This window comes from Fistularia commersonii, chromosome 17 (genome assembly GCF_037954325.1).
Source record: "Fistularia commersonii isolate RoL2024-O1a breed Wild chromosome 17, RoL_Fcom_v1.0, whole genome shotgun sequence".
Taxonomy (NCBI): domain Eukaryota; kingdom Metazoa; phylum Chordata; class Actinopteri; order Syngnathiformes; family Fistulariidae; genus Fistularia; species Fistularia commersonii.
The window spans coordinates 13,183,631-13,210,401 of record NC_141300.1 but is presented as its reverse complement, the minus strand read 5'-3'; the positions used below and the strand labels follow the sequence as shown (position 1 = coordinate 13,210,401).

General features: G+C 44.4%; 1 protein-coding gene across 1 annotated transcript; it reads left to right on the top strand.

The window, feature by feature from the left end:
* Positions 1-1,918: 1,918 nt before the first annotated feature.
* On the top strand, positions 1,919-21,992 carry cbln1 (cerebellin 1 precursor). Its single transcript, XM_086163572.1, has 3 exons — positions 1,919-2,393; positions 2,992-3,111; positions 20,366-21,992. Exons 1-3 carry the CDS (start codon positions 2,136-2,138, stop codon positions 20,561-20,563), a joined length of 576 nt encoding a protein of 191 aa, XP_086019698.1. The 5' UTR covers positions 1,919-2,135; the 3' UTR covers positions 20,564-21,992.
* The last annotated feature ends 4,779 nt before the right edge of the window (positions 21,993-26,771 follow it).

Genomic DNA, 26,771 nt, shown 5'->3' with positions numbered 1-26,771 from the left:
TCTCTGCTGAGCAAACACTGCACACACACACACTCACACACACGCACACACAGAGTGTGTTCTTGGTGCAGCTTTTCTCCTGTCAGTCCAGTTAAACTGCAGACAAGCCAGCGTCACCCAGTGGAAGGGCTCTGCTCATCCAGTGTGACAGCGACAGCCCCGGACAAGTGGCGCGCACACACACACACACACACACTCACACACACATACATACACACGCGCACACAGACGCACGCACAGGCGTGGTACACACACGCGCGCAAACTGTGGTTGGCAAACAGGCAATATAGTCATGAAAAAAGGAGAAAACAGGAATGTGAGAGTGCAAGAAAATCTGTGTTTTAGTGCAGGGATGGGTGTGTGTGAGTGTGTGTGTGTGTGTGAGAGAGAGAGAGAGAGAGAGAGGCTGGTCCCTTGCGTCCTGCATCACAGAGAAGTCCTTTTGGCCTGTCATTCACCATCAGCCTGTATTAGAGCCTGAAAAAACCCCGGGGAGGCAGAAACACGGAGAACGACAGGCATGAAAACTGGAGGAGCATCAGAGGGAAGAGAGAGAAGAAAGACAGGAGGAGAAGAGAAGAGGGGGGATGGAGGGATGGATGGAGAGAACACCGGAAAGAGTGCAAAAGGAACAGAGAGACGAGGGACGAGTAGAGGGGAGAGACGGATGATAAAACGTTCCATGACGGGGAGGATAAAAACAAAGAGTTTGAAGAAAATCAGTCAAACAATCAATCCGTCAACTTCCTTTAAGTCGTTTAATTGAATCCTGACCAAAAAAAAAAATGGCTGTAGATTCCGTTCATACTGGAAAATAGTGATGATGATGTTGGAGAGTAGGTGTTGTCCTCACACACACACACACACACACACACACACTTACCTCCTGGCTGGTAGAAGGTGCTGTGAGATGGTCCCAACCTTCTCGCTGTCCCACTTGCAAAAATAGAGTCCGTGAATGTGCACCTGTGCGCTCCCGTTAGCCGCCATCCCAGCGGTGCTCATTTGGCTCTCTTTCTGCATCGCTGCACCGTCTGCTGCGTCTCCGACGCCCGCCGTGACATCCAGGATGCCTGATGTTTCCCCAGGTTTCCTCCTAATCGCCGTGCCTGACTCCGCGCAGACGACACGTGTTCTTAAGGCCTCGGAGATCAGGACGGCTGAGGGACATGAAGCCACTCAGAGGCCTCTGGGCTTCCTACATGTCTGATAGATAGATAGATAGATAGATAGATAGATAGATAGATAGATCAGAGTGTGGATAGATAGATAGATAGATAGATAGATAGATAGATAGATAGATAGATAGATAGATAGATAGATAGATTGATCTATCTATCTATCTATCTGAGTATGGATGGATAGATAGATGGATAGATGGATAGATAGATAGATAGATAGATAGATAGATAGATAGATAGATAGATAGATCAGTGTTGATAGATAGATAGATGGGCGCGCTGCATGCAGTGATTGGAAAATAGTGGAGATGCGTAAGCGCTCATCCTATGATAGCTCTCCGTTGAGGGGGTGGTGGTGCGGGGGTGGGGGTTTGCGGGGGGGTGCGGGAGGCGTTACAAAAAAAAAAAAAAAAAAAGAGGAGTGCGGCCGGGGCGGGAATAAGTCGCGCCTGCGCAGTGGAGCCCTCCCTCTCCAGCCTTTTGTGCCGGAAACTCTCATGTCTCACATATCAATAATTTAAGCGCGCGCGCGAGAGAGAGAGAGGAGACGGACCCCCCACCCTCACACACACACACACACTACACACACACACACACACACACACACATACACACACTACACACACTACACACACACACACACACACACCATGACTTCCGCTGCCTCCTAGTCGAACCCGCGCACTGCGTTTCCTGGCGACGCACAACTTTCTCCCCCTTTTCCCTCCGCGCTCCTCTTTTCTTTTTTTCCTCCTCCCATCTCCGGACTCCCGGCACCGGAAACCGGAGAGAACCTCCAGGAGACGGCACCTCCCCGGGTCCCGACCCCCCCTTCCTCCCCCTCCCCGGCTCGGAAGTCCTTCCCCGGCGTGGAAAGGGGGACCGCTCCGCGCGTAAAAAGGAGACCCCCCTTCCCCCCCCTTTCCTCGCCCCGGTCCCGGTCCCGGTCCCGGGATGCTGGCTCTGTGCCTGCTGGGCGCCGTGTGGCTCACGGCGAGCCCGACCCGCGGCCAGAACGAGACGGAGCCCATCGTGCTGGAGGGGAAGTGCTTGGTGGTCTGCGACTCCAACCCCACGGCGGATCCCACGGGCACCGCGCTCGGCATCTCCGTGCGCTCCGGGAGCGCCAAGGTGGCGTTTTCCGCCGTCCGGAACACCAACCACGAACCGTCCGAGATGAGCAACCGGACCATGATCATCTACTTCGACCGGGTAAGGCTCCACCTGCCCGCCTCTCTCCTGGTTTCGGCGCCTTTTACGCGTTAAATACCTTTACAATGCATGTGATTACGTGTGCGTTAAAACTGAAAAAAATAAAATAATCTAAAAAAAAATAAGAAAAAACATTCTGGTGTCCGGAGAAAATTAGCATTTTTAAAAAAATAATTATTCCCTTTTTTTATTGAATTTTCGGCGCAATTTTCTGAGAATTTTCAGAGGATCAAAATGGCAAATAATTTCGAATGTGGAGGGATGGAGGTTGGTGGGGACGGTGGGGTACCGGGGCGAGGTCCCGCCAGCCTCCCGTTAAAGGTTAATCCGCGCTTAAACGGCCGTTCAATTATAACCCCCCCCCCTGCCACCCATAAAACAAGACATTTACCATAATTGGAAGGAATTTAAAAGATTCATTAACTCCAGACAGAGTTAGTAGTTATTAGTTACTAGTAACTGTCGCCTTGGGGGGGTTGCAGAAGAAGACTAGTCTGGTGGTTGTCCCCTATAAAAAAAGAAGTGCACGAGACGGAGGTGAAGACCAGGATCTCGCTCACCATGTCCTTCTCCTCCTGTCCTTTTCTGCTCCTCCCAGGTTCTCGTGAATGTCGGGAGGAACTTCGACGAGGAGAGGAGCAACTTCATTGCGCCGCGCAAAGGGATTTACAGTTTTAACTTCCACGTCGTCAAAGTCTACAACCGCCAAACCATACAGGTGTGTGCGTGTGTGTGTGTGAGGGTGTGTGTGTGTGTGTGTTTAGATGTGCTGATGCTCCACCTGCAGGGGACGTCCAGGTCACCTGAAAGGCAACCTCGTCCCCAAAATACAGACTCTTCACCAGTAATTGTGACCTTTCACCCCTCGTTCTCACAACAGGCCCTGCCTCACACACACACACACACACACACACATACACACATACACATCTCACACATCTTTAGATATGAAAAACGCTGGTGCGATTGTGCCGCCGACTCCCCGGAGGTCTCGCTGTCACGTTTGCGTCGCAGCTTATGATATTTTTTATAAGTGTTTTGAATTAATTAGCGTGGCTGCGACAACAATAACAACTGCGAGAAAGACAGGGGGTTGGGGGGGAGGAGTCGCCATCTTTGCACGCAAACACACCGCCGAGGGCAAACACTCGACTCAAGGGTAATTAAACCCGCCACCCGGTGCAGAACGGAGATGGAGATAATTGTTCTATTTCCATTTTTGTACATTTTATATATCTATTTTTTGGACAATTATTATCATCATGTGAAACACTATCTAAATGTATAAACGTGTGCAATGTGTCCATCCATCCATCCATCCATCCATCCATCCATCCATCCATCCATCCATCCATCCATCTGCTGCACTGGAAGCTCCCACTGTTTAATTGCATTGGAGGCGGTTGCCGTGGTGCCTGCCGGATCTGTGTGTGTGTGTGTGTGTGTGTGTGTGTGGTAGGTAAATGGAGGGGGGTAAAAAAAAAGGAGAGTGATGAGAAGGACGGAGATGAAGTGAAGACAAGACAGAACGCGGGGCAGAAGTGAAAGAAAAAGGAAGGCCGTGGATTTGAGGGGGGAGTGGTGAGCGCGGGGAGGCCGAGCCGCCAATCAGCCTTCGCCGTGGAGACGTTCAAAGAGGAGGATAAACAATTTGTCCCGCCGCTCATTAGCCGCCTCGGCGCCGCCGCGCAAAGGCCGAGAGGCGACGGGCGCATCTCCGTATGAGGAGCCCACATCCTTATGGAAATTTTAAATAAAGCGCAGAATAAATAGGATACTTTTAGATTTGGGCGGGGGTGAGGAGAGGAGAGGGGGTGGAGGCGTCTCCCACCAGAATGCGTCTGTCACTAATTTCCATCGGTGTATGTTGTTTTTATTCTTATTTCACAATTTTAGGGCTGAACCCCAAACTTATCTCTCCACATTGCATTTGGGTGGAATAGGTCGAGTGGGTTTTTTAATTTTCTATTCATTTTTTTTTCAGAAAAAAGTAGAGCTGCCCTTGTACGTCTGAAACCACAGGTCGATGCAAGTGTGCGTGTGTGTGTGTGTGTGTGTGTGGGCCGCACAAGGAGCACGTATAGATTGGCTCACGCTGTCTGTGCATAACTATAATTTGCGGCGGAGAGAGGAGGCGCCGCTTCATGCTGCTTCTCAGCCTCACGGAGGACTTTACCTTTTTTATCTTCTGCTTTTGGGCTCAAAACACTGGATGACAATGTGACTCAGCCGAAGTGACCTTCTTACTAAAGCACAGCCATGGAATGATCCCTTTAAATATCATTATTATTATTATTTGTATTACTATTATTTTTATGATTATTTTTATATTATTATTTTGATACACTTTTAAAATATTACGATTACTTATTATTATTTTTATTATTATTATTATTATCATTATCGTTGTTTTATTTTGTTATCATCATTATTTAGACATTATTATTATTATTATTATTATTTACCCTATTTGTGCCATTATTGCATTATCATTATTATTATTTGTGTTACTATTATTATTTATATATTTATTATTTTGATGCATTTCTTAAATATGATGATTATTATTATTAGTGTTGTTTTATAATTATTATTATTATATAATTATAATCATTATTGTTTTTGTTGTTTTATTTCGTTATCATTATTATTTATACATTATTATTATCATCATCATCATCATCATCATCATCATCATCATCATCATTATTATTGTTGTTGTTTTATTTTGTTATCATTATCATTTATACATTATTATTATTATTATTATTATTTATTATTATTTCCACTATTTTAACAATTGTACATTATTGTTGTTATTATTATTGTTATTATTACTTACACTACTTCTACCATTATTATTTTTATTATTAATACAACTATTATTATGAGATTAAATCAAGAATGAGCTCTGTAATGCGGATCCTGTGCAGGTACCACGGTGGTGCTTCTACGTCTCAGCTAGAAGGTCCCTGGTCCCTGAGAAGGTCCCACAGGAGGCTCTTCTGTGTGGAGTCTCCTCAGGGTTCCTCAGGGTTCTCCAGGTTCCTTCTTCAGGGACATTCACTGGAGACCCTGCAACGTCCAGGTGTGTGAAGGTGTTGGAGGAGCTGTCATGACCCCGAAACTGAAGAGATCCAAACCCCCTCGACTCCGACACATTTAAACATTCCAAGAATGTTTCTGAGTGACAACACCATTAAATTATTATTGGATGTCCGATCCCGGTGGTTCGAATGGCGCCATTTCATTAAAGTGCTGCAGAATTCACTTTTAACAGCGCAGGCATTTTTGTTAAAACTTTGATTTATGTGTGTGTGTGTGTGTGTGTGTGTGTGTGTGTGTCTGTGTGTGTGTTGTGGGATGGAGTTCTGCTGAAGTCGTACCTTCTGAAATATTAACAAATGGTTTATTTAATTCGGCTCGATTCCCTGTGAAGCCGCCCCAACACACACACACACACACACACACACATGCACACAGACACGCACACACACACACAGTCTGGCTGAAGTGAGACTTTTGATGGACACAAACAGTGATGTTTTATAAATCTTCGATAAGTGTTTGATGTGTCCCACACATCAAATATATATTTTCTTGAAGGGGGGGGGCTGCTGAAGAATTTATCAGAAAAAATACTTGATTTGGCTGCGTGTTTATCTCCATACTTTGAGAGACCGTTTTTCTTTTTTTTTTTTATATTAAAGAGCCTTAATAACTTGAATTTTGCCCTCCCTCCCCATATTCTCCCGGAGCCAAACGCCTCCCCACCAGCAAACCAACGGGGCCTTTAATTAATAAACACGTGTTACGTTGCCGCAAAGCCATTGGATGCCGACATGCTGCCAAACGGCGGCCCGAAGCAATTCTCTCCGCCCTTATTCCTCCAACCAAGCTTTACCCGACATGTTTGGACGGCCATGAGCTAAAATGAATATCCTCCATATCACCGCCCCACCCTGCCCCCTTCATCCAAGTTTGTAATTAGTGTTTTAATTAAGATCGAATCCCCTGCAGGTGAGGCTCCTTAGGAACATGTTGCTCGCTTTTACGACGCGCTCGCGGCAACTTTACGGTGAGCCGAGCCGGGGCGGCCCCCCCGTCTTAGTCAGCAGGTCGCAGAACCGGCGTGAAAAATGGCGCCGCGCGCCGTCGTCTGGCCGCCTTGACTGCAGATGGGGACCAAAAAGTGTAGCAGGAAGCTCGGGCTTCTTCAGGAGACGTCAGATTGGTTTTTGGTCCTTAAAAGGAGTCCACGTCGAGCCCGAAACGCCAACAAGCGCTATTCGTTTTAGGACGTAATTCTCCGGTGTGGTAGACGGTCACCTGACGTATTCTACCCAAGACATGCTCATAAGGAGGAACGTATACTATAACGTTTAACGTATGCTACTATTATAACGTTTCCATAGATAAACAAAACATCAAAATGTATCCAAAGTACTACCAGATACGAATGTCTAGCTGTACATTCATGAATACAACTCAAAGTACAACAACTCATGGCAAATATTTTAGGCTCCAGTTTTCAATTAAAACAGAAGTTCATGGACTTTTCATTCATTGCGAATGAACGCAATGGCGCGGTTCGTTCTGGACCGCTCCATCTTCCAACCGTTCACCCTCTCATTCGCACATCATTTTGGATGTGGAGACTCCGCAGCAGGGACCTTCTTGCTCGCCGTGCCGCCATCAAACTGAAGTTTTAAATTTTAATTTTTAATTGAAAAAGATGCTCACTTGGAGTTGGAGATGGATTTTGCTTTCCAAGCGGTGAAGCGCATGGGGATTCATACAGCCAGATCTGTAGTACGTTCAATTAAAAACAAACGCCCATGTAGAAGTACAACCTGTTTTTATTTCGATGGGTTCAAACCTAATGGAGATGACATCCGCGTCGACTTCACTGCCTGCTTAACGGTGCAGAAGGTTTGATTTGTAATTCGTCTCCTTCAGTTTGACCGGAGTCAGACGTTCATTTGGATCTGACGCCGCCTCTGGATGAGTGGTTTTTTTTGGATAGATGCTCCAAAAAGCGACTCGTGACCGAATCACCGTGGCTCAAAAGAGCTCTTCGTCCATCCTTCACGCTTTCCTGATAAATGCTAAAACCGATTTGTTTTGTTGGAAAATTGTCGTTTCTGATGTCGGCTTGATATATATATTTTTTTTGGTAATCGAAAAACACGGTTTTAGGCTTTCAGCAGAGGCTCTGACCTTTGAGATGTGCACCAGCGCACGTGGAGTGACGCTTTTAATGAGACTGTCCGATGTGGAGAAAGGAGAGCGGAACTTGTTTTGTTTTTTTGTATCTGACGGTGTCAGTCTTTCATTACTGTTTGCTCCAAATAACCCGCAGGTCGCTATGGTTACCATAAGAAAGCCAAAACCTCTTTATTTAACTGTAACCTTGCAGCAGAGTCTCTGAACAGAACATGGAGAGCTAAACTTGAAAGCTGGACCAGATTCAATGAGTCATATTGATGTAAACAGTCATGATCTCTATATATTATATCATATTATATTATAATATATTATATTATATTATATTATATTGGCGGTCTGTGGAAGGCTGGAGGTTAGATCTGCAGCTCTGTCGTCCTCGGTGGGCGAACGGGTTAATGTGTGAATGTGTGAATGTCACCAGTGTAAAGCGCTTTAAAATCATAGGGTGTGAAAGTGGTGTATAATTGGAGCCCATTTCCATTGCATTGTTTCTGCCTTGTAGTCGGCCGTCCCCTTATCTTAAATTGGCCTTTAGTTATCGAGGAAGTTCTCGGCCTCTTCCTACCGAGGCTCTCTCTCTCTCTTTTCACCATCTGGCAAACGGCAGGTTTTATTTCTTGTTTCATTTAAGCAGGCGTGTATTTACAAGCCCGATGACGGGAATGATGTGCGTTTCATAATGAAAATTACGTCTTCGTGAAAGCAGATTACAAGAAGCCAGGAGGAGGAAATAGCAGTCAGTCATTGACACGTTTTTCCAAACCGTAATGGCGACCATTATCTTGTGTCAAGCGTCTTCCGATTTCTGTGACGTGGAAGCTCTTATAGCTTTAGAGGAAGCAGAAGTCTTGTCACGAGTCGAGTTGGGTGATGGGTTTTTGGCGTGGAAGGATATTCGTAGGCTTGCTGGTAGGAGGACCCCCGCCACCCAAAAAAATAGTACATGCAAAAATGAAAAATAAATAGATATATAGTGGATAAATAAATTAGATGGAGAAGTTTGATTCGCTGTGGCGAACCCTGAAGGGAAAAGGAGAAGAAGAGGATGATAGATAAATAAATAGATAAAAAAATTATATGATACACTAAAAAACAAATAACTAAATAAATGGATGAATGAATGAATAGATCACCCCAAAAAAAAAATTTAATATAATCTAAAAATAAATAAAAACGTAAATAGATAGATAAATAAAAAAAGTAAATAAATTGATATATACAGAAATAAATGAATATGCTAAATATAAAAATAAATAAATACCTCAATAAATCTATATTTGTATGCGGCATGGTGGTGCAATGTTATTGCTTCCCTGGTTGGATGTCCACCGGGGGTGGAGTTGCGCGGCGTTCCTCGGGGTTCTCCGAGGTCAAACTCATGCAGGAGGTTCACCGGAGCCCATGATTTTGTCCAGACTTGTCAATGAGAGGGTGAATGATCATAAGCCTCTCCATGTGGTGTTGTGATGCGTCTGGCGAGCGGTGCAGGGTGAACCCCGCCAGGACGGGCCTCAGGCCATCTGCCGTCCTGGATGCAGGACATGCTCCACAGATAGTGTGTGAATGCATGAATGAATCAATGTGTGTGTATCTTTATAGTTATCGTTTTTTTCAGGATGTTCTTACAATGTTGTCTTACATTGACACTCCAAAGAATGCTGCTCTAACATTAGATCAACATGATATATCAGTTCTGGGCTGAAGTACTTCTTGTGTAGCCGTGGTGTGAGCGCGTGCACGGCGATCTGCGTCAGGAAAGCAGAGGGCCCACTATTGTTTTCTGTTTGCCAAGAGCCACATTATGAAAATGCTGGCAGACGCAAAATGAGCCAACCAGTCCGTGGGACTGGAGGTGTTATATCCTTCTCACAGCGTCTGACTTACCGGACACCGTGACCTCCCGTCTCCCGCGTGTCTCCTCACACCGCTGATGGGTGTCGGTGGTCGGGTCCAATTCAAGAGAAATATTAATCAAGATCCAAGATTCACATTTTGAATCCAGAGTAAATAGACTTGTACGTGTGTCTGCCTCTAATGGAGTTCTCTTCACGTACCGGTGAACCGAGCAGGCCAAGGCCCGCGTGACTGCAATTCATGTTTATTGAGGGTTTAAATACTTAAAGTGCTGCTTTCCCAGTCTTTGCCAACACTCAGGTATTGTTTGCAAATATTTCTGCATCTGCATCTAGAGAAGCAAAATGATGCCAGAGGTGGACAGGATTTAGCTCCTGCTTTGCTGCCATTCCAGCACAGCGGCTATTCTTATCTCTAAAAACAAACGTGGTCAAATTTAGTGTCGAAGGAGTCGTGGGATCCTCATTCATTCATTCATTCATTCATTCTCCTCACTGCTTATTGGGTCGTCAGGGTCGCAGGGACGCTGTAGCCTATCTCAGCTGTGATTGGTCAAGAGGCGGGGTTCAACCTGGACTGGTCAATCACAAGGCATTCACTTTGTCCTGCACTCATCTTGACAATTTCGGGTCTCCAGTGAACCTTTTGCATGTTTCCGGGCTGTTGGAGGAACCCGGAGAACTCTCATGGGGAACCTCATGCAGACATGGGGAGAACACGGAGGATCAAACCGGGAACGTGCCTGCCGTGAGCCGGAAGCGCTAACCGTTGTGTACTACGGTCCGTTAAGAGTTAATATTTATTTTTTCCAAATCTGACTCTTTGGATGCTGATGTGGTTCATGGTGGTTTGGTCGATTTCATGTGAACGTCGGCTGTTGGCGCTGCAGCTGAATGAAGGTCTGGTGTTTTGCAGCGCCTTCTATCCACCGGGCTTCCGAATCTGATTTCCCCCATTCTTTCCGAGTTTAGTATTCCGACGTCGTATATATCACATTATGTACGTCCTTTCAAGAAGTCTTGCAGGACTTCCATTTCCTTTGTACATAGAAGCTTTTGGCACCGAAATCTGAACTCTATTATCTAACCTTGTGGTCGTGAACGTCTCATAAAGACCCGTCTATTCTCACTCCGGCAATTAGCGGTGTGATCATTAAAATCCCCGCCATCACCAATCCACCAACCACTGTGCAGCTGCGAACTTGAATATGCTTGCACTGCAAACCGGAGTGAGGGAGTGCATGCACAGTCAACATTCCTTCTTTGGCGCTTGATTTCCACAAGCCAAAGAGCAAAAGATTGACAGCTTGGTCATCAAAAGGCTTGTTAATGTCAGCAAGTGTTCACAGGTCCCGGAAAGATCTGGGTCAGGGAGTCTGCTGGGTCAGGGAGATAATTTATCCGCCCAACAGGTGCGGCATACCGAGTTGCTCGTTGAGCAGCAAGAAGTTGCATTTCAGGATGGTAACAGTTGAAGGCTTCTCTGAGATGTGCCATTTCATAACAGGACACTTTAAGATGTGTTCTCCTGCCCTCTAATGGAGCTTTATCATCTAAACCACACCCAGAAGCTGTACCCCTGCGGTATGCCCCACACTCATCCAGACAAAATGACTCCCTTCGTCCACTCCGGCATCTCTGGCACCACTGAAGGGGCCAGAGATGCTCGCCAAGCGGTACAATGCCGAGGATGTCCCATGTTCAGGGAGGATGCCTGGGTAGGACGGTCCACCGTTGTCCATGGAAGGCCGATTAGTCAGGAAAATGGAGACTCCTCACCAGGTAGCTGTTTTGGGGCTGACAAAGCATTTTGGTGCCATCACCCTCACTTCCAATGATCTGGGCCAACTCCCCGCAGAAGTTTGGTTACTTTCCTACATCTGCTCACTCTGCCCCCGACTTGTACGGTTTCTTCAGCAAGACGGAAGGCTGTGCGCAGATCGCGGCTGAGGTTCCCTTGTCTCATTCATCAAGGAAGACAAAGGTGACAAACCTCCGCAAAGGGTGCAAGGAAAAGGAAGGTGCAATCCTGGACATCTTCATGCAGTCAGCATACAATGGAGCCGTTTTTAGAGCTGAGGTGTTTTAGGCTCTATTTCTTCACTGCTGATGGTTAAGCAAAGCTCGAAAATGTTCTGAGTGTCAGTGGAATTGGGAATCTGAGGACTCAGGTGACATGGCGATGCAGTGGTTAACACCCTCTTCTCACATCCAGAAGGTCCCGGGTTGGATTGTGACTGGGATGGCCTTTCTGTGTGGATTCTCCATGTTCTCCCTGTGTCTTGGTGGGGTTCCTGCAGGTTCTCCCGGGTCCTCCAGTCCAAAAACACACTGGCGGTTCACTGGAGACCTGAAAGATCCGGTGTGTTCACACAAGATCACGATAACGTACTCCAATCCGGCACCTCCTATGCCTGTTGTTTGTGACGAGCCGCTTAGGCTGCCTGTTTCTCGCACAAGCGTTTGACCTCTTTTTTGATCCGAGCCGCTTCGCTTTGAGAAAACAGGAGAAGGTCTGATGAGGAGGACGGCGGCGCAGGAGCGTGATAAGAATATGATTAATTGTCAGGAGCAAGATTTGGTTGATTATCTTGTTTTTTTTTTTTTTATCCGTTTCCACTCCATTGCACAGCTGCAGGAGACAAAGGACAAAACAACATCCTCTGGAACGCAATTACTGGGTTATAGAAGTCTCATCTTATTATGTTAAATAGTAACTATCACATAGTTTATATGTGTGTGTGTGTGTGTGTGTGTATATATATATATATATATATATATATATATGCATATATATATATGTGTATGTATGTATAAACACTCAAACACACACACAGCCTCAATTAATGGGCTTTTACTTCAGCAGACGTGCATCGTATCTAATGTCATACATCGTTGAGGAATTAGAGGATTCATTATACCTTTCTCCGAATGATTTCGCACGCACACACACACACACACACACACACACACACACACACACCCAAAGCTGTTGAAAACAGGATGGATCTGTGCAGAAATGTCCACTCTTGTAAATCAGCATCTCTGGACGGGTCTGATCAAAGAAGCCCACAATCATAAATATAAGAAAAGAGAAAATGGTTCCTTGAAAATCAGAACTTAGCCCTTCAGAGACGTTTCCAACTAAACGGCCACTTTATGACGCCTTCAAGGACAGGAATTAAATAGATAAGTAAATACAGGTTTCATAAAATCCTTTTTTTTCTGGCTTCACTGCTGAAGAGCCTCGGTAGGGGCAGAGATCAGTAATTTTTGTAATGTGTTCTGTTTGTAATCTGTTCTTTTCTACACACAGACACACACACACAAACACACACACACATTTCATACAATGCAGCGTGTTCTCACTGTAGATGTGTGTGCTCCTACACATCACACATGTTCTTGCACTGTTCAAAAACATTCATTCATTCATTCATTCATTCATTCATTCATTCATTCATTCATTCATTCATTCATTCATTCATCCATATATGTTGTAAGAAGATGGTGAGTGTGACAGTGCAATGAAATTCTTGCTTAAACACTCCCTTCACACCAGATGAGTAGGCTGAGAGACAATAGCTGACAATAACACAATAACACCAGACAACACGACAATGGCAGACAGCTCACAGAGAGCTACTTAAAAAACAAAACAAAAAAAAAACAGTGCAGGCAGTAAGTAAATTTCACAGTTATAATTCAAAGAAATGAATACCAACTGGACCGCTTAGTGGTTCTTAGCATTGCTAGCTGTCATTCATTCATTATACTGTTTATCCAGCAGTCATTGGGCGGTAGGAAACAGTCCATCACAGGGCCTTTTATAGACACACAACCATTCACACACATGTATAGACACACAACCATTTACACACCATGTATAGACAAACAACCATTTACACACTGTGTATAGACACACAACCATTCACCTTCTCATTCACCCACCATATATATAAATACACAATTCACACACTATGTATAGACACACAATCATTCACACACCATGTATAGACACACAACCATTCACACATCATGTATAGACACACAACCATTCACACACCATATATAGACACACAACCATTCACACATCATGTATAGACACACAACCATTCACCCTCTCATTCACCCACCATATATATAAATACACAACAATTCACACACTATGTATAGACACACAACCATTCACACACCATGTATAGACACACAACCATTCACCCTCTCATTCACACACCATATATATAACACACAACCATTCACACACTATGTATAGACACACAACCATTCACACACAATGTATAAACACACAACCATTCACACACCATGTATAGACACACAACCATTCACCCTTTTATTTACACATCATTATAGACACACAACCATTGACCCTCTCATTACCCACTGTGTAAATATAAACAAACAACCATTCACACACTATGTATAGACACACAATCATTCACGCACTATGTATAGACACACAACCATTCACACACCATTCACACACGCAATCATTCACACACCATATATATAAATACACAACCATTCACACACTATGCATAGACACACAACCATTCACACACTATGTATAGACACAAAATCATTCACGCACTATGTTTCGACACACAACCATTCACACACCATGTATAGACACACAACCATTCACCCTTTTAGTTACACATCATTATACACACAACCATTCACACACCATGCATAGACACACAACCATTCACCCTTTTATTTACACATCATTATAGACACACAACCATTCACACATCATGTATAGACACACAACCATTCACCCTCTCATTCACACACCATATATATAAACACACAACCATTCACACACTATGTATAGACACACAACCATTCACACACTATGTATAAACACACAACCGTTCACACACCATGTATAGACACACAACCATTCACCCTTTTATATACACATCATTATAGACACACAACCATTCACGCTCTCACTCACCCACCATATAAATATAAACACACAACCATTCACACACTATGTATAGACACACAACCATTCACACACTATGTATAGACACACAATCATTCACGCACTATGTATAGACACACAACCATTCACACACGCAATCATTCACACACCATATATATAAATACACAACCATTCACGCACTATGTATAGACACACAACCATTCACACACGCAATCATTCACACACCATATATATAAATACACAACCATTCACACACTATGCATAGACACACAGCCATTCACACACCATGTATAGACACACAACCATTCACCCTTTTAGTTACACATCATTATACACACAACCATTCACACACTATGCATAGACACACAACCATTCACACACGCAATCATTCACACACCATATATATAAATACACAACCATTCACACACTATGTATAGACACAAAATCATTCACGCACTATGTATAGACACACAACCATTCACACACCATGTATAGACACACAACCATTCACCCTTTTAGTTACACATCATTATACACACAACCATTCACACACTATGCATAGACACACAACCATTCACACACGCAATCATTCACACACCATATATATAAATACACAACCATTCACACACTATGCATAGAGACACAACCATTCACGTACTATGTATAGACACACAACCATTCACGCACTATGTATAGACACACAACCTTTCACGCACCATGTATAGACACACAACCATTCACCCTTTTATTTACACATCATTATGGACACACAACCATTCACCCTCTCATTCACACACCATTTAAAGACACACAACATTAATTCACCCATTTACACGTCTCATGTGTGTCATTCCCGGTGTGTCTTCCAAATCCACCCCTCTTTGGATCCAGACTCCTCCAGGTAACCAATGAACAGATGAATGTTTTCTTTCTTTTGTAATGTTTTTACTCGTGCCGCTTTCCCGCCACGGCGGATTTCAAAAGACGGGGTTATTATTGCGCGTCAGTCATCGATAGCGTTGGACGGGGTGATGTAGGAACTGGAAAGAGCGTGAGGGGAAATTAGGGGGAAATGGAGGTGTGGAAAAAGAGGAGGAAAAAGGACAAGTCGCGAGAGGAACACCGGTCGGAGTGAAAGGGGGAGTGCGGTGTCGCTGGCGGCGCCCTGACAGCGATTGATGATGCAATAACAGGATGTCACCCTGTCACCGGCGTAAGTGCTGCGGACGTCAGACAACTTTCTCCATCCAACCCTCATTTTTTCCATTTCGCGCATCCTCCTTTCCCTCCTTCCCTCCCCCGCGTCCTCCCGGTCCTTCTGTCTCTCCGTCCGTACTCAGGCAGTTAATTGGTGCTTATGCATTAATGAATGCAGATCGATTGAGGCCCGGCCAACGTGCAGCCCTATTATCATGCTTTTATATTTATGCCTGGTAATTGCGAGGGTGTAGCTGAGAGCATGCGTGTGTGTGTGTGTGTGTGTGTGTGTGTGTGTGTGTGTGTGTGTGTGTGTGTGTGACTGGGGGAGAGAGGTGGCAGACAGCGACACACACACACATGCTATTTACACATGTTTGTAAAGGTTCGTGTGCCGTCTAAGCCTTGTGAAGCCACTGTCACCGCTTTATTAGCGCTATACATCACTCGCACACACTGCACCCTGACCCACTGTGTGTGTGTGTGTGTGTGTGTGTGTGTGTGTGTGTGTGTGTGTTTTGGAGAGATAAAGAAAGAAATAGACCGGAGAGCCTGTCAGTCACACAGTGTTTTCTGTAAATGTGCCGCCGATGCTCCTCAGACGTCACTTTGACGAGGTGTCTACATGCAGTGGTGCATGAGGAGCTCCTGCGATAGCGGTTACGACACTGAGAATACTACCACACACACACACACACACACACACACACACACACCTGCTTCCGTTAAGACGATAACTTCCGACAGCAGGCTGTATTTTTCTCGGGCTAGAATTCTGTGTGAATATTTACAACTCTTTGTCTCTCGCTCACACGACATTTAGACATTAAACCGTCCGCTCACTCATTCACCTCATAGAAAGATTCGCTCTCAATCACACATCTCAATATTATATAAAAATATTGTGCATCTCCTACGCATCGGTTCGAGCGGGTGTCCGCGCAATCAGAAGGTCAGCGGCTGGAAGCGTCCTTGGCCAAGACACTGACCTCCTGTAGCTCCTCATAGCCTGGTTAGCGCTTAGCGTCATCCGTACATGAGTGTGTGTGTGAATGGGTGAATGCTGTTAAGAGTAAAGCACTTTGGACGTGAATGTCCACTGTCTTTCTGCAGGACAAAGACGGCCTATTTGGATAAAACGATAGAATCAGTGTCTTTTACACTGTTGGTTCAGTCCAAGACGTGTTGATGAATGGGTGAATGGGTGCACGAAACCCAGCTCCTCTCACGTTTATTTCATTTAAATTGATTTGAGTTGCAGTAAACATAGATAAGTGAAACCAAAACATAAATCTAAAAATAAAAGTGGATATAAGGATCAATTCAGGATTAATTTTACTTGCGCACTGCTCTTCCCTTGCAGACGCCGCCGCTAATCGGGATGTTTTTTTTCCCCGTCCGAAAACGCGGGCGAAGATGACATTTTCACCTGGCGATCTTTGACAGTTTGCAGAGGATTTGGATTCAGCGGCCGCATGTACAACCGTCACGGCGGCGCTACTTGGTAACGAGTTAGATGTTGGCGTTGTTGGCGTCCTCGCCATGCTCCTGCAGCTGCAGGGGTCAGAAGGGAGGAGGGTTCGTTCTGAAACCAAAAGCGGTTGAAATGACACTTTCAGTTGTCGTGGGAAACATTTAGGTTAGTAATGTGAGTGTTATTTTATTATTAAACAGGCATCCAACGGTGTGGAAATACCTGCCGCTGGGCGTCGTTGTGCGTCACGGTGCAGCCGGCGGGGAATGAAATGTAAATTCTCCGACGGCCCGAACAGTGTTTGCATCCAGATAATTAAAAAAAAAAAAAAGCACATTTAAGTGCAGTGTGAGTGCTTTCATCAAATTCACAGACTTGCTTTTCAAAGCAACACGACAACGTCAGCTCTCTCTCTCTCTCTCTCTCTCTCTCTCTCTCTCTCTCTCTCTCTCTCTCACACACACACACACACACTCAGTCTGAGTAACTATGCTCAGTTTGCTATTAAGAGTGCTGGGCCAAGAGAGCTCTTGACTTTGACAGGCTCTCCATCTCCTGCCCACTGACTGACACACACAAACACGCGCATGCATGCGCACACACACTGTCTCTCTCAGGTAGAATGAGCTAGATAAGTGCATAATTATCTGATGTTTTTCGCCGCGTCGTGCAAGTTAAGAATATTTTTTTACGATTACTAACTTCCAGATTTTCCAGGTTTTCTTCGGGTTCTCCGAGTACTCTTGGTATTTGGCTCCCGGGTTTCACGAGCGGCTCAGGTTGCATTAAGAGCCTAGAAAGTATCGGCGAGCCCTGATTTAATGCGAATCAAGCCGCAGCGTGACGACCCCTGAGTGCAACCGGCACGACACGGGGAGAAAAGATACATTCCAACACCTGAATTAAGATGATTTGGTTTGTAATGATCATGCATTCATCCGTTCATCCATTCATTCTGTGCATCGTCGGTTGCTGCGGTTCACCCTGGACCACCGATAGACCACACACACATTCATGCTCTCACGCCCCATCCAGGGACAAACACACATTCACACTCTCATTCACAACTCATGGTGTGTGTGGAGAGCCAGGTGTGTGAGGACTTCAGATTACCAGAGGTAATTACTCTCTCCTTCTCTCTCCTTACTCTCCTTCTCTCCTTTTGTCCTTCTATCCTTCTCTCCCTTGGTCCTTCTCTCCTTCTAGCCTTCTATCCTTCCACCCTCTCCTTCTATCCTTCTCTCTCTCCTAGCCTTATGTCACTCTGTTCTATCCTTCTCTCCTTGTTTCTCTCCATTCTTCTCTTCTTGCTGCTATTAAGACTAACACTGAGAATTTCCTAAACATGTCTAAAAGAGGACTATAATTTTATCTTATCTTATCTTATCTTATCTTATCTTAATTCCCCTTACCCCTTGTCTTGTTTTGTCTTGTCTTAACTCAACTCACCACTTATCTTATCTTATCTTATCTTATCTTTTCTTGATTCCCCTTACCTCTTGTCTTGTCTTGTCTTAACTCAACTTACCACTTATCTTATCTTATCTTGTCTTGATTCCCCTTATCTTGTCTTGTATTGTCTTGTTTTAACTCAACTTACCTCTTATCTTATCTTATCTTATCTTATCTTGTCTTGTCTTGATTCCCCTTATCTTGTCTTGTTTTGTCTTGTCTTAACACAACTTACCTCTCATCTTATCTTATCATATCTTATCCTGTACCTTAACAGTGTGACTATGTAGCGTAGCGGCCCTGTTGTTCGTCGCATCCCATATCTTTTGTTGCAATTTTCCACCAGTATAAGGTGTTCCTTTTAGCATTTGTGTTATTGAATGTGTCCCTGCACAGTATTTCACCAGATATTGTTATACATCCGTAACACTGTGATAAATTATTACAATCAATTACTTTAAGCTTCCCTCCCTTCTGTCGTACTCCGATCCGAGATTTTAGGAGATCCTCTGCGAGCTGGGGCCTTATAAAACGTGATCTCCATAAATTGTACAACTCTCATCGGTCAATCTTCAGTTTTATTTCAGTATTTTAGCCATAAAAAGAAAACAAATCCAGTGCTCAGACCAGTATTTATGGACACCGTCGTCTGCGGTGTGTATCTCTTTGGCCCGGAAGGGAATCTGACGGATCGCTCACGGCTCCTTTTTCCTTGTGAGAAACACACATTCCAGGGTGAATTGTTGTGTGTGTTTGTGTGTATTCACGTCGCCGTACGATTCTCTAAGGGGGGGGGGGGGGGGGGGTGGAGAAGACAAAACTGCTCTGAGCGTCGCTGCTGAATAAACACCTTGGATGTACCGAGCTCACAGCAAACAACTTCTAGCAATTCCATTTAGGTCCAACCAAAGTGCACTTGTGGAGACGTTCTTATTAGCGCGGGTTCCCCGGGTTCCCCGACTCCGTCCACATGGAGAAAGACTGAATGAGCCTGTGGAAGGTCTCAACTATTAATAATAATAATAATAATAATAATACATGGGATTTTTATAGCGCTTTTCATGACACTCAAAGATGCTTCACAAGTAAAAAACAGGAGGAACAGAACATACACAGAATTATTGGGAAGAAGTCCAAATTGCAGAGTGTGGCGATGAGCGCCAGTCCAGGGACAAGCTGGAGGAGCTTCGCCGGTGTGCAGCTGAGTGTCGTGCTGCTGTGAGGAGGCAAGTGTTGGAGCTGGATGTCGGAGATGGATTTTTGGTGGAGGGAGAGATGGTGGAGCAGGAGGAGCAAGAAGATTTTGGCCGATGGAAATGCCGTCTTGCTTGGCGCCGTCGGGATCCGGAGTTTCGAGAGGCTGGCCGGCTAGCTAGCCAGCTAGCCAGCCAGCTCAGGTCACTGTCGAGATCCAGAGTTTCGAGAGGCTAGCCGGCTAGCTAGCCAGCCAGCCGGCCTGCTCAGGTCGCCGTCGGGATCTGGAGTTTTGAGAGGCTAGCTAGCCAGCCAGCCTGCTCAGGTTGGCAAGCTAGTTTGGTAGCTTGCTGGAGATTGTCCAGGTGAGCCTTTGTCTTTGGTTTGGTTGATTGGTTGGAGAGCGGGAAGCGGCAGCCAAACGCGCCAGCGTCCTCCCGCCCGCCATCTTGCCAAAAAAAAAAAAAATAGATAAAAAAAATTGCGCAAACGCTCCAAGGAAGGGAAAGACGTTTGTGATGTGAGGGTAGTTCTAGTCTCTGTCCTTCTTCTCGGTCTGTGGACTCACCAAGCTGCCTCTCCTGTCCCTTTCCTCCAGGTGAGCCTGATGCACAACGGCTGGCCGGTGATCTCGGCGTTCGCCGGCGACCAGGATGTGACGCGCGAAGCCGCCAGCAACGGCGTTCTGATCCAAATGGAGAAGGGGGACCGAGCCTACCTCAAACTGGAGAGAGGAAATCTAATGGGGGGTTGGAAGTTCTCCACCTTCTCCGGCTTCCTCGTGTTCCCGATGTAGGTGAGAGGAAGAGGAGGAGCGGAGGATGACGACGACGACGAAGGAGGAGCTGGTTGGAGAAACGTGCGGTGGAGGTGCGAAAAGGCGGACCGGGGGGAGTCTTACGTTGAAGAAAATAACGGCGTGGATTGCAGAGGAGAAGAAGACCGGAGGAGGACCTTCCATGCCGGACGTCCGTGCGGAGCAGGAGGGAAGAGGGTGAAGGAAGTATAGAGGAGGGAATGGAGGAAAGCTAGATGAGAGTTCATGACCAGCTTCTCCGCCTCCGTTCATCCCTCCATCCATCCTCACGCCTGTTTCTCTGTGGCTTGACTGCAGCTTTGGACAGCCGACACCTTTTTTTATTCTCCGCTGAAAGACTCGGTCGATTATTTACCGTTCCAGAGTGTAAACCCGCCCCGTCCTTCCTCCTCAGCCATTCGTCCCTCAATCCAAATGAGCTCAATCAACACAGGCTTCGAAGAATGTTTCTCCAGGAACTACTGCTCCACATTTGCTGCGGCCATATTTGTAGTTTCCTTAGCTTGGTTTTTGGATCAGCTTCTACCCCGAAACGGAAATCCATTTTTACGAGGGGAACGTCAAGCAGCGATCCCAAAATGGCGCGCTCCGTATGCCGGAGACCTTTTCCTCCTTCTAGGACGAGTACGTCGACGTGTTTCTCCATTCCATCACCTCTCCAGCACTCCCAACTCCACGATGTTCTCGCCTTCCCCACCTCTGCACACCCTCGCTCTAGTTTACCTTCCCCGTTCCTTGTTCTCACGTTAGATGTTCTTACAAGTCTCAGCAGCTGAATCGCAAGCCCCCCCCCCGCTCCCAAGCTCCTAACGAAGACTGCTCCGAACCCGTGACCGCCGGCCGGGGATGAAGATGATCACCTGAAATGACCCGAGCGACAGCTTCTGTACTTGTTAATGGCCCCTTGGGATCTATCGGTACATTCGGGTCTGGAACGAATGTCGATGCCACGTTGTCTATGAAAAGGAATTAAAAAAAGCTTTTAAAAACAGCACAATATCGCTTAAGATTGAAGAAGAAATCAAAAACAACACCAAAAAGTAAAAGATGAGACTTTAGGTATGGTCGTGTGGTTAGAAGTACGTCCTCATTCTTCGATGCTTTCCAGGAACCCAACACCGCTATTGGTGTCACCCAATGGAGAATATGAATTGTGATATGTGACAAATGCCAAGATCGCCATCGCGTAGTCGGTCACGACATGGGACCTCAGTGCGCTCCTGCCCCCCCACCCACCCCGAACCCCACCCCCACCCCCAACCCCCTCTACAATGGCCTCCCCAGAACTGCTTTTGTACCCTGCCTCTCTGGGGATATTCATCTTTCTTTGACTATGCTGTTTTACCCACAAGTGCAGATTTATCTCACTTTCCTTTTTTTTTGGACATCCCCCACCCACCAACAACCCACCCCTTCTTTCTCACCCTCCTCCATGATTGGTCATTCTCAGTCTCCTTCCTGTACTTTACCTGCTGCTGTACTAGTTTGCCTCCTAGCACGGATTTTTCCTTGCTTTTCTTCATTGTTGGACTTTTGGACAATAAACCCCACTATATATATATCTATATATAGATATATATATAGATATATATATACATATATATGAAGAATAAGATCTAAGCCACTGTTTTATTCTACCTGGTATACTGGTATTAAGATGATGATGATAATACTAAAACAAGAATCTGGTTGATGACTATACGATTAGAATATCTGTATATTCCGTATTTCAGTGTTATATAAAGAGAAATCGTATTATATGAGAATCTTTACTAGTGATCGTGTGTGGACATCTGGGCTGCTGTTCTGCTCTTCTGATAAAAAAAAATTAATAATGATAATAAAAAAATATATATCTATGCTTCTTGTTTTTGTTTAAGTTAAAATGGAGTTGTGGCTTAAAAATCTGAATCCATTACTGATGTACTGAACCAGATTGAAAACCTATCTCTCAAAGGTATTATTATTTTTATCAATTATTATTAATTATGATTATTACTGTACAATACATGTGAATATTTAGAATATTTGTTATTTAATTTATCAAAATCTAATTATCAACTGTTTTCTTATCGTTTGCTCTGATGGAATAAATAAAAATTTTAATGTATTTTTTATTTTAGTTTAAACCCACTATGCAGTCTGGCCCTGCCTGTTTGTTGTGCCGCAGCTGGGGCGGCGTGTGTGTGTCTGTGTGTGTGTGAGCGTGTGTGTGTGTGTGTGTGTGTGTGTGTGTGTGTGAGTTAGACCATCCTGCTCTCCATCCAGGTTTCATAGGACTCCTTCAGCTTCTCTTTCTCCACTCTGTTAGTTTTTAATGTTTTGTGTTTATAATTTATTTATCTATTTATTTATTTGTTTAAACCCTCCCTCCCCCCCAGCCCTCCCCCAGACTAATGAGCTCCGAGGGGAACATTTCTGCCGGAATAATAAAAGCAAACATAAACATCATCTCCTCTCTTTCTCCACAGGCTGGTCCTGTTCTTCCCTCCATCTCCTTCTCATCTTTTTTTTTTCCCACCACAGAACCCCCCTCCCGACCCCCCCCCCACCCCCCCATCATTTAATCTTTCTTTTCTGTCTTTTGTTTACTACCCAACCCCTCTAGGATATTTGTTTCTTTAAAATATCATTGTCTGGCTTATCGTGAGTTGTCTGATTCCTCTTCCCCTTGAAACAATAATCCACACAGCAACAACGATGCTTCTACTAATGATACTACTACTACTACTACTTCTAATAATAATAATGATAATAATGGGTACACATGCCAAATTGTTTAGTGCTTCTGCTTCACTATGAGAAAGTCCCTGTTTGTATTCCTTTCTGTGTGGCGCTTCCATGTTCTCCCCGTGTCTGCTTGGGGTTCCCCAGGGTTCTCTAGGTTCCTCTCGCAATCCAAACACATGCAGGAGGTTCATGGCGATCCTTCATTGTCCGGAACGTGTGAATTGTTGTATGTCTCTATATGACAATGTCTTAACATGTGGCCCTGTGATAATTCTATGATGTACCCCTGAATAATAATGATAATAGATACATTCATAAATAATATTAATAAAATAGCAATGATGATGAAACAAAAAAATTACATAATAATTATTGTTTTTTTTTAATATGATGTTTAAATATATGATATTGCTATGCATAATAATTATAATGGCACTAATACTAATAAACTATTATTATTATTATCATTATTGTAATTATTATTAATGTTTTATAGAAAATACCAATACTGATGTGATTATAATAATAATGATAATATTGTAACACAAAACAGTAAGAATTAAATTATAATAATAATAATCATACTCATCGTAATAATGATGTTTTGACCGTTGATCTTTTTTTTTTTTTTCCCAAGGAAATACACTTTCCAGTGGAGCTTTCGAGCAGATTCACCAGACGCCTGTCTGTTAGCTGTTTGAAAAGCGGCATCTGTAAAGCGATTTTCAGGCACAACGACGCACTTATTAAACAGACAGGGTATGGGAGATGTTATTGCAAGGGTTCTGCATGTGTCTTTCGGACTTTATGAGTGTGATGTTCTGCAGTGTGCTAAGACGGAGGAGCCGCTGTGACCGAGGGCCTCGTAGACCAATGGGAAGGAGACCGAGAGCGGCCTCTGCACGCCGAAAACCACCAAAAAACATCTGAAACCTGTGATATGAACAGGTACGTTGAGGAAAAACAACAAAAAGCGAGAGAGAAAGAGAACGATGGGAGTAGATGAGTAGTTGAGGGAAGCTTTGATGGATGTGCACCGCTGGCGTGAAGACAAACACACACACACACAGATATGAGGGAGGTGAAACTCATAGGAGCACCGGGGAAAACAAGAAAAACACGGGAAAACAATAGCGATGAAAGCGAAGGAGACCGGAAGACAAATACTTCGGGGTTTTGTCGACAGCAGATCAGAACAGTCTGTTCACATCGTGGCACCGTAAACCACACGTCTTCCCGTCGACAAGGTTATTTATTTATACAACGCATGACGCTTTGGCTGTTGCTGATCAACAGCTGCGAAAATCCAAGCAACAAAAGCGCGTTGTTGGGTGGTTTCCGCTGAAAATGGCTGGATTAAGACCATCAATAACAGCTCTGATTCAGCCAATCACAGCCCAGAGGATGGTTTTGCATTGTTACAGAGCTAATGATAATGTTTCCCTTCACTGGGTAGGAGGACGCTTGCGCTTCTGACACAAAGAAGGTACCCGGTTAGATTCCACCTTGGAGGTCCTACATTGTCCAGAGGGAGCGTACGATCGCACGGCTCTGAACGTTCCTTCGTACGTTTGTTCAAACGTTCATCTGCTCGTTTGTTCGGTCATTCGTTCCTTTGTTTATCCGGCATTCGGTGACCCGAATTCAACCGTCCACTCTTTCTTTTAATGTCCACCATCTTTTCATTCAACGTTCGTGCATCTGTTCCGACTCACATTGATTCCTTCGTTGGTTTATTTGTTCGGTCATTCATTCGTTCGTTTGTTCGCTCGCTCCTTCCTCCGATTGTTCCTTCCTGTCGTCATTCATTGGTTCCTTCCTTCCTTTGTACCCTTTCCTCCATCATGTAAAGATGTACTACTATTTTAGGTGCAAGTACAACTGGTTGGGTCTTGACATTAACTCAAAACAGTGATTCAAATTTATCACGGACCAACAGATATAGGCAGCTTTTCTGAAGAATTCTGTTAAAAAAAAGTCTGTTTTTACCAAACCAGGAATTTAACGATGGCTTTGAATGGTTCATCACTGAGCTTCGCTTTGAAATCTGTGAATTGGAAAAAAAATAGATGATGAAATAAATGATAACTAATAAACGGTATTGAGTAAACACTATTTATTCATGTACGTCTCTATGTGACTTGTCACGAGGGAGTGTTTGACGGTAGGTGTTTCTATGATGTGTGAATGAATGAACTGTTTTCATGTCTCTACATGTTGTGCCGCTGAATCTGACTGCAGGATAAACGGATGATTTAGCATTAAATATCCAACTGCAAACATGAAATTTTATGTTCATTATCTAATTCATTTCAGAGATTTCAAAACAAAGCTCAGTGATTAATGATTCAGAGGTATCGTTCCGTTGCTGGTTGCATGCGAACGATATTTTTTTAGAGGTATCCTTTGAGAAAAGCTGCTTAATCTGCAGCTGGATGACTGAGTTGAACCAATGATGGTGACCCCAAACACAGAAGCGTGAATATATTACCTTTGGAGGGACGCATGCAGGAGGGAGGAGCAGGAGCAGATACGATGATAAGGGCTGAACATAAATCATGACAAAGGAAAACAAAACAGAACGTGCAACAGAAAGCCAGAAAATACAACTTACCAACCCCAAAGTTCAGATATGTTCAGGATGTCGAGTCTCTGACCCGAACCGCAGGACGGACCTGTAGATAGCGATCTAACGAACGAACAAATGATCGGTAAAGTGAAATATACTACAGCCTCCGACAACTGCTGTTGACATGAAAGTGCAATAAATTTGCAATCTAGTTGTGTTTTTAAAATGCAATAAAAGGCTACTGTATTGTGTTGCATTGCACTGCATTGTATTGTATTGACCTGATATTGGCCAGGTGATGTGAATGAAGGAGTAAATGATCTTGCTGCTATATGACATGTGAATGGTTTTATTTCTCAACAGCAAACGTTTGTTCTTTTGGTCGGTCGGTCAGTTGTTTGTAGAGACACGGGGGTACGAAGGTTCCTTTGTTCATTGGTTCATTCATATGTTTGTTGGTTCACTTGCTAGCTCCTTCGTTCCTTCGTCCTTTTGTTCACCCATCCGTCCTCTCGCTCTTTTGCCGGTTTATTCATTCATTCGTTAGCATTGATTCGTTTGTTCGTATTGATCGGTTCGTTGGTTCGTTCCTTCCTTGGTTAATTGGCCCAACCCTCTCATATAGGGACATTCAAGACTTACAGCTATCTGGACAATTGAGGATTTTAAAATACAATTGGACAGTAGGAGGAACCTGGAGAACCTGTAGGACACGGGGAGAACATGGAGACTCCACACAGGACCTTCTTGCTGTGAGGCAGAAGCGCTAATCACAGCGCCGCCGTGACGCTCGTTCATTATTTCATACATTCATTATTTCATACATATAATTCCCATTTGTGTTTCCGATTTTAATTTAAATCACAGCTCAGTCATGATATGATTAAG

Bases quoted from the DNA above. Each gene is read 5' to 3' on its own strand.
- cbln1 (XM_086163572.1), top strand. From the start codon at position 2,136: ATGCTGGCTCTGTGCCTGCTGGGCGCCGTGTGGCTCACGGCGAGCCCG. The intron at 2,394-2,991 runs GTAAGGCTCCAC...TGCTCCTCCCAG, and splicing joins TGATCATCTACTTCGACCGG to GTTCTCGTGAATGTCGGGAG. The intron at 3,112-20,365 runs GTGTGTGCGTGT...CCTTTCCTCCAG, and splicing joins ACAACCGCCAAACCATACAG to GTGAGCCTGATGCACAACGG.